Source organism: Mytilus edulis, chromosome 1 (genome assembly GCF_963676685.1).
Source record: "Mytilus edulis chromosome 1, xbMytEdul2.2, whole genome shotgun sequence".
NCBI lineage: Eukaryota > Metazoa > Mollusca > Bivalvia > Mytilida > Mytilidae > Mytilus > Mytilus edulis.
In genome coordinates, this window is record NC_092344.1 from 77,624,611 (window position 1) to 77,633,467 (window position 8,857).

General features: G+C 32.2%; 1 protein-coding gene across 1 annotated transcript; it reads right to left on the bottom strand.

Moving 5' to 3' along the window:
* LOC139490698 (heat shock protein 70 B2-like) lies at positions 1-2,726 on the bottom strand. The gene is made up of 2 exons (XM_071277628.1): positions 2,584-2,726; positions 1-2,139 (listed from the first exon to the last, which is right to left on the bottom strand). Exon 2 carries the CDS (start codon positions 2,116-2,118, stop codon positions 205-207), a length of 1,914 nt encoding a protein of 637 aa, XP_071133729.1. The 5' UTR covers positions 2,119-2,139; positions 2,584-2,726; the 3' UTR covers positions 1-204.
* Positions 2,727-8,857: the final 6,131 nt, after the last annotated feature.

Genomic DNA, 8,857 nt, shown 5'->3' on the forward strand with positions numbered 1-8,857 from the left:
TTATTAATTTCTTAACAAGTTTTATTTCTGAACAAAATATTGAGATTTAAACATAACATTTTACAATAAATGTTAACTGATAACAACAATAAATATTAATCGATAACATCAAATTGTAAATACAGTAGTTAAAACAATAAATTTTAACTACTGTAATTATAATACAAAGTTTAGGTAATTGTCAGTTTACAAAGGGCTATGCTTTTAATCAACTTCTTCTATAGTAGGTCCATTAGAAGAGCTGCATCCTCCTGTACTATTTGATTGTCCATTTTGAGCACCACCATGAAGTTTTGACATGACGGGGGTACATATTTTCTGTAGTTCTTTCATTTTGTCATCGTATTCGTCTTTCTCTGCCAGAGAATTATTGTCTAACCATTTAAGTGACTCTTCGCAGGCTTTGCCTAAATCATCTTTGTCCTGTGTTGACAGCTTGTCTCCAGAATCTCCGATAGCTTGCTTAACACTGAATATGTAGTTTTCTAATTGATTTCTTGAAGTGATACGCTGGGTTTGTTTTTCATCTTCTTCTTTATATTTCTCAGCATCAGAAACCATTCGATCAATGTCCTCTTTACTGAGTCTTCCTCTGTCATTGGTGATTGTAATTTTCTTGGAATTTCCACTGCTTTGGTCTTTAGCCGAAACATTTAAAAGTCCGTTTGCATCAATATCGAATTCCACTTCAATCTTCGGCACACCTCGAGGAGCTGGAGGTATACCAGTGAGATCAAACTTTCCTAAATGATTATTGTCTTTGGTCATAGGCCTTTCACCTTCAAAAACCTGAATGCTAACTGCTGGTTGGTTGTCGGAATATGTTGTAAATATCTGTGAAGCCTTTGTAGGGATTTTTGTATTCCTGTCAATTAGTTTGGCCATTACACCACCTGCAGTTTCAATACCAAGGGACAATGGAGCTACGTCAACTAAAAGTACATCTTTGATAGTGTCGCTACGATCGCCTGACAGGATAGCAGCTTGGACGGCTGCCCCGTAAGCAACAGCTTCATCTGGATTGACAGATTTATTAAGTTCTTTACCATTCATAAATTCTGACAGCATTTTCTGTATTTTTGGTATCCTTGTTGAACCTCCGACAAGTACAATCTCTTGAATACTACTTTTATCAAGTTTAGCGTCTCTTAAAGCTTTTTCAACTGGTTCCAGTGTTGTTCTGAACAAATCTGAGCACAGTTCTTCAAACCGTGCTCTTGTTATTTTTGTGTAAAAGTCTGTTCCCTCAAACAATGAGTCTATCTCAACGTTTGCCTCTGTACTGCTTGATAATGTTCTCTTTGCTTTCTCACAAGCAGTTCTCAATCTTCTGAGTGCACGATTGTTACCAGAAATGTCTTTACCACATTTTCTCTTGAATTCATTTACAAAATGATTGACCATTCTGTTGTCAAAGTCTTCGCCACCAAGGTGAGTATCTCCGGCTGTTGAGCGAACTTCAAATAAAGAACCCTCGTCTATCGTAAGTATAGAAACGTCGAATGTTCCTCCTCCAAAATCAAATATTAAAACGTTTTTCTCGCCTGATAAATTCTTGTCCAGACCATAAGCTAGAGCAGCAGCTGTTGGCTCATTTATTATTCGTAGTACGTTAAGTCCTGCAATGAAACCAGCATCCTTTGTGGCTAGTCTTTGAGAATCATTAAAGTATGCAGGTACTGTGATGACGGCATCTGTAACTTTCTGTCCGAGATAAGCCTCGGCAGTTTCTTTCATTTTAACCAATACCATTGAACTTATTTCTTCTGGTGTAAATGTTTTTGTTTCTCCTTTGTGTTCAGCTTGTAGTTTTGGCTTGCCTCCGCTGTTGATGACTTTGAATGGCCAATGTTTTATGTCTGACTGAACTGTCGAATCACTAAAATTTCTGCCGATCAGTCTCTTGGCATCGAATATTGTATTTGTAGCGTTCAATGCGACTTGATTTTTAGCTGCATCACCAACCAGTCTTTCAGTATCCGTGAAAGCCACATAACTTGGAGTTGTTCTGTTACCCTGGTCGTTGGCTATGATGTCTACTTTTCCATGCTGGAAAACACCAACACAAGAGTATGTTGTTCCTAAATCAATTCCGATTGCTGGACCTTTTCCTGCCATATCTCAGTAGTTATTTATAATCTGGAAAGATAATATATATATATATAGTTATTTCTGTTATATATCTGTATAATTGAAGTAAACCCAACTTTAAATTTGCTTGGAAAGTGAAACTGCGAAATATTACGAAAAGTAGTTTGAATAACCTGATCTGACCTGTGAATGATCAATAATGTGTATCTTATTAGGAAAAAAAATAGGCTCAAATGTAACTAAAATATTCTCTATGAACTATGTTTTAAAAATTGTTTTTCAGTGACTTAATTCACACACACAGATTTTTTTATATTTACAGCCTTAACTGGGCAGAAACACAAAATTTTAAAAACAAAAAAAGGAATACAATACTGTTACTTATTTCAACTCTTCTAGGATTCAATATTGATACATCGAAAATAATTTTGAGCATATATTAAATTAACTATAGACTATTCGTTGTTATTCAGTAAGAAATTAATTACATACCAGTATACTATATATCAATTGTTGATTTTTCTTTCGTAATCTCCTGTTTGTAAATCTTTGCACTCTCAATCGTTGTCTTTTTTTCTTATGATTCCTCTCTTTACAACATCGCCTTTATATATACTTTAAAAACGAAGGTTCGTGATCATTCAAGAAAAGCTATGTATAAGTTTTTGACGCAACACCAAGTTCTTTACAAAACAGGATATTAATAGATTAAAGGTTTTTTTTAAAGAGGATTTGATTAATTTTGTCTGTTTCCGATTTATAAATAAATTTCAACTAATAAAATATTATATACAACATGTAGTGATACAAATACCTGATATACCCAGTATATGTTATTTACCTTTTAGTTGCCAGACATAAGCGTAAATAAATATCAAAATCTACCACATATTACGAATGTAGTTACAATCTAACATAAGTTTATGAACAAATATAAAATTAAATATCTTTATTCCTAATCAAAGAGCAACACGAATCACAGTTGAAATTTATTTATAAATCGGAAACAGACAAAATTAATCAAATCCTCTTTAAAAAAACACTTTAATCTATTAATATCCTGTTTTGTAAAGAACTTGGTGTTGCGTCAAAAACTTATACATAGCTTTTCTTGAATGATCACGAACAGTGTATACTACTGTTGATTTTGTATAAGGTAGCAATACACAGTTAGGAGTTTAGTTTCGTATTTTGGCCCCTGTGGATTTTTCAAATAGGAAAGTTATTGTGTAATAAAATTCATTTTTAGACAGATGAGTGCTAATTTAGCCTTCAAAGATGGTTTATACAAGTACAAGTACATCAAGATTATTTTTTACATGTTTTATGGGCTGTTTTCTGTTTGACAATCCGTATTTTCATAGCTAGACCGGCCATCGGTCCAGAAATTATTGTACTGTTACAAACACTCTTTTTCTACACGAAGTTTTTGACGCAATTTTACAAAAAAAATGAGATGAAAGACATATGATTTTCATTGGATTTGCTGATTGATATATGTACACAGTTTCAGAAAAGGTATTACTTCAAGCGATTGAAATTCTACTTTTAGCCAAATTTTGGGGAAATATGTGACATCTTTCCCCCCCTTTTTGCAATATTTTATAACAAATAAATGCAGATTGTTGCCATGGATACACCAAAAAGAAATTATATTTTTCCATTTTATATGCTGGATATAAAATCTATGGAAGATTCTGATTACATACATGACACAAACAGTAAGCTTGATATTGCAAGAAAGCGGCAATGAAAAGGGGATGGTAAAATTCATAAGGGCAAATTTTAGTATTTTTTCCTAACTGTTTATTGCTACCTAAGCTGAATCAAACCCTGTATTTGGATTTTGGATCTTTGACCCTCCTAGGTAGAAGTTCTATTTTGATTTATTTTTTTCAGTTCTTTTACCGCTTTCATTCTTTTCAGAAACCTATATAGAGTTAAATTTATAATCACAATCCAAATTAAGAGTTTGAGGTAGTGTTCATACTAATGCTATTATACAATACAATACAATACAATACAAAGTTTTTTTTATTGTCAATTATGACGCCCAATAATTTGAGCAGTACAATTAAGTTCAATTTCATACAAGTGATTACATATTCATTACATTGATTATTTAACAATTAAACAAAGTCAAGTCTTTTTCAACAAAATAATTTCTGCAGAATTGATATATATATATAGTTTTACCATGTTTACAATATAGTATAGATGGACAAACTACCGGTGACTAAACTGTATCTAGAATTGATTTTCTCTCTTTGAATAAAGTACAGTCACATATTATGACTATTTCTCAGGTCCTATAAGCATATCAACTTTATTTGGTGTATGGAATAATTGAACGGCGTACATGTTCTTACTGTCATGGTTCATTTTATAAATGTTTAGATCCTCCCCGCTTTTAGTGGGGTTCATGTTGTTTGATCTAAGTTTTCAAAGTTTTTAATTGTATACTGTTGATTGTCTTTGTTCGCCTTCTTTATTTGAGTTCGTTTTCGACTTGTGAGTTTGAGTATCCCTTATGTATCTTACGCCTCTATTTTACAGTTGTTTAGAGTTAACCTCCGATACTATATTTAGAGCAAAGACTGATAATAAGGATCACAGTTTATGCGGAAGATTTATAAAAGTTAGATTTCCCTGTATCAGATTAAGGCATTTAAATCTTTAAAAAAAAATAAAAAAATCAAAGTGTCATTTCCTTGCTTTAGAAAATAGAATTGTAAAAAACATTTGAAGAAAATTTCAATTCCTGCTACATGTAAACCATGGCAAACTTTAAGATGTTCCTGGTTCGTTTCAATTTCTTAATTCAATTTACGGTATAAAACGTTGGGCTACATGTGAATAAAAGGAGATAAATCAATAAAAAAAAATACATCATTATCTACATATTATAAATGTTGTGCACATCACAGTCATTTCATTTCGTCTTTCAGGAAATATAGATAAATGAATAGCGCACCCGCTTTCGGTATAATTGATAACTGTTTACTCTTTTATAGGTATAGATTAAAGGGTGTGAAAAAGTTAATGGCCTGTTGATTTCTAATAATTTGATCTTATAAACCATTTAAAACAGCTATGTACTTTAGCGAAACGATGTCAGATGGTGATAAAATAAATGTTGGCCTGTGCTAGTATATGTATCTATAGAGAAACTTGTGCATGGAGATAGCGGGACTTTTCCTTGAAGAATTCAAATCCTTGACAGGTTTAACGTGTCAAAGTAACAATTAATGTGTTTTCATTTAACATGTATGATCAGGGTAGGAATGGGGGTACCTTAATGACTTATAACGGTAAAAATTCTAACCAAAAACGTTAACGATAATTTTTAGTGAATGACGATAACATGTACACTTTCTTTTAGACGATAAAAAAAATCAGCTGAATTTGACGAATCACGGTATTTTTTCCCAAAAATAACGGTTACGATAATTATTTAAGACATCGGACGAATCACGATAAGGATATTTTGACGAATCACGGTAAAAAATTATACATTTGACGCTAACGGTAGCCGAAAATGACCGTTTGACGCCTGACGGTAAAGGGCATTACCTCCCTCATGTAATACACATACACAAACACCAAAAAAAGAACGAAATATTCGTATTTATTCAATAACTACTGTAAAGTTTTCCGTCACGATATTTTGTTTTATTTTGTTTTTGTCCGATTGTACGAATGTCCATGTTATTATATATTCACTGATGAATGGAATATATATACACATTCCAAAAAAAAAATATATAAGGAACTGTTGTAATGTTCGAAATGAATTAGCGACCGAGATTGGACAAAATAATGACACTTAGCTTATAAATACAATTAACGTAGAACGATTGTTTGACAGTAATGAATAAATATCTTATATGTTCTTTTCTTTTCTGTTCTATGTTTTCTATTCCATAAGTTAGGCATCCGACCCTACCTACAATTTTTCACAGTAAGTTATTATATGTAGTCCTGTCGCAGTATAAGGTTTAAAAACCTAATGATAAACTTTTGTCAAAAATATCCTTTCATTTTTAATAGACTTAAATAATTTGCAATTTGCTAATTTTCTTCGATTACAAAAACATTGATCTCCTTTTCGGTTCTTTTCGGTTCTTTTTGGGTCCTTTTTGGTCCTCTTCGGTTATTTTCTGTAAATCGTCGCTCTTTTCTGTAATTCGTCGAACCCCATGTAAGATATCAAAAGACATGTTTTTTTCAAAAACGATATGTACCGTAGTTAAACTTTGCACAAGGGGGTAAAAGGCAGAAGTTTGGTTTAAATTTAAGTCTAAGCATTAAAACCCTGATAACCATAGCCATTGAAACACGTCTTTGATATGGTCCCTTGATGGCCCTTGACGACGCAATTATATTTGTTTTAAAACGACCGCTGTACACTGTGTGTATCTGGGTCAATTATATATAGAGAATAATACATGGCAAAATCCGTATCATATGTCGTATCATCCCGAGACATCAATATCAGCCCAAGGGCCTTTAGGCCCGAGGGATGATATTAGTCGAGGGTGATACGGCATGTGATACGGATTTTGCCATGTATTATACACTTTATCATATATTTCAACAGAAGAGTATTATATTATATGAACTGTTTTCTGATCCATAGCACTGGGTTACCTTCAGTTCTACTTTTGTCTTGTTTCAAAGGCCTTAAAAGAACTGCTCAATTACTTATCCGAAGCACCTGGGTTACCTTACAATTTGCGTGCTGTTGTTTTAAAATATTTTGTTTATTATTGTATTAATTTGTGTGTTTTGTATTTTTCATAGTTGCATTTAGTGTGCCAAAAAATATGAAAACTCGACGTTCGTGACGTCACATACCAAACAATGACGTCATTCAAAAAATTGACCTATTTTGAGGAAAATTTTTCTTAAGCAAAAAAAAAACCAAAACTGACTATGTAAAAAAAAAAAAAAAAAAAAAAAAAAAAAGTAGGGGTGTGATAAAGGGTATGCGATAAAGGGTAGGGGTGTGATAAAGGGTATGCGATAAAGGGTAGGGGTGTGATAAAGGGTATGCGATAAAGGGTGCGCATCAAAGTTGCGCGATATGGATTAAACAGCAGGCTATTTATCACATATGCAAAACTACTGTATTTACTACTAAACATATGATAATATCAGATTATTACATGGCATTTTTCATATCGCATGTATTATCAGCCCTAGGTTCAATATCAGCCCAAGGGCTCGAGGGCTGATATTGACCGAGGGCTGATGATACATGCGATATGAAAAATGCCATGTAATAATCTGATATTATCATATGTTTAGTAGTAAATACAGTAGTATTATACGTGGTATTGTCTGTTGACTCGATAACATGTAAAGTAATTATGTTTGAAGATTTAACCACGGGATACTGTGTATTTCACCATAGACTTACGGGAGAGAACATTCTGGTTAAAATAATAATATTCGATCGGAAAACAGAAATATAATATTCTTATCAAAAGTTATTTAATTCAATCAAAGAAATATTCAGAGTTGCAATTAAGAAATACGTATTTTATATGGCAATATACTCTGCTTAATTTGGTATTTTTGTAAAGAAAACATAAAATTTAAATCTAAATAAATTCTTGCATCCTACAAAAAAAAATGTTTATAAACAATAATCATTATATTTCTACGTTAATTATTTCATACCATTTTAGTATTTAACTTTTATGAGTAATTATTATTTATTTTTTTGTATTGCAATATATCCATAAAACGGAAAGTATATATTAAGATAAATTTGTTCAATATTTAAATTTTAAACGATCGTGGATAAAAATACTTGTGTGTTTTCTTATCATAAAGCATGATTTTAAATCCTTGCAGCTCACAACAACCAAAAAATGATTTACAATAATCACAACAAAATTTAATTACAATTATATTAATGTTGATTATTTTATACTATTTTAGTATGGATTTAGAAGTCTTTGCTTATAGTTTGTATAGTAATATATTCCCAAAGTGGAATGTTAGAATTTAAAAATAGATTCATATGATAAATAAAATGTCCATCCGTAAATACTTGAAGTTCTTGTTTATTGATACTATACAAATATAGCCTTTGTATGAGGTCGATACAAGGATATATAGCCTGGGGTCCTGGCTAATCTTGTCAGTATACGACGCGCAGCTAGATTGGGCCGGATCCCAGGCTACTAAGGATAAAACTAGATAGCTGCCATGTAGACTTGCTACATGTCCCTTCCTAATTATTATTATTTTTTCAATTTTGCCCCTTTAATAATTTTACTGCTATAACTAGGAGATTACAATTATACTGACATCTGCAGGAGGAAGGCCTTTCTCCAAGGGCAATCAGTAGGCTGGCACTTATCAGTAAACATATAAATTAGTAAGAGAGAAATATTAGAAAGGGAATTGTAGCAAGTCTAGCTGCCATGGTTTAAATTAAAGTAAGACAACCAATTTCCCGCTATCAAATCATTTGAAAAAAACAATGTATTGGCATATGACCTTTTACATTGGAGGGTTAAACTTGCATTAAGTCGTGTTCAACCCTTTAATAGAAAATAAAGGAATATGGAGTAAACGTGCACGGAACCTAATCACACAGCGTCAATGCATATAAAAAATATAAATGATCAATGCTCAAAGTTTTTATCACTGTTCTCCATCTTGATAATTGTTGGAGGGTCTTCAATAATAAAAGAATCATTTATACCGTAAAACAAGGTCAAGATGGTCCCTAGTGTCAACCTAAGCAGGA

Coding starts and splice junctions, on each gene's coding strand:
- LOC139490698 (XM_071277628.1), bottom strand. CDS start 2,118: ATGGCAGGAAAAGGTCCAGCAATCGGAATTGATTTAGGAACAACATAC.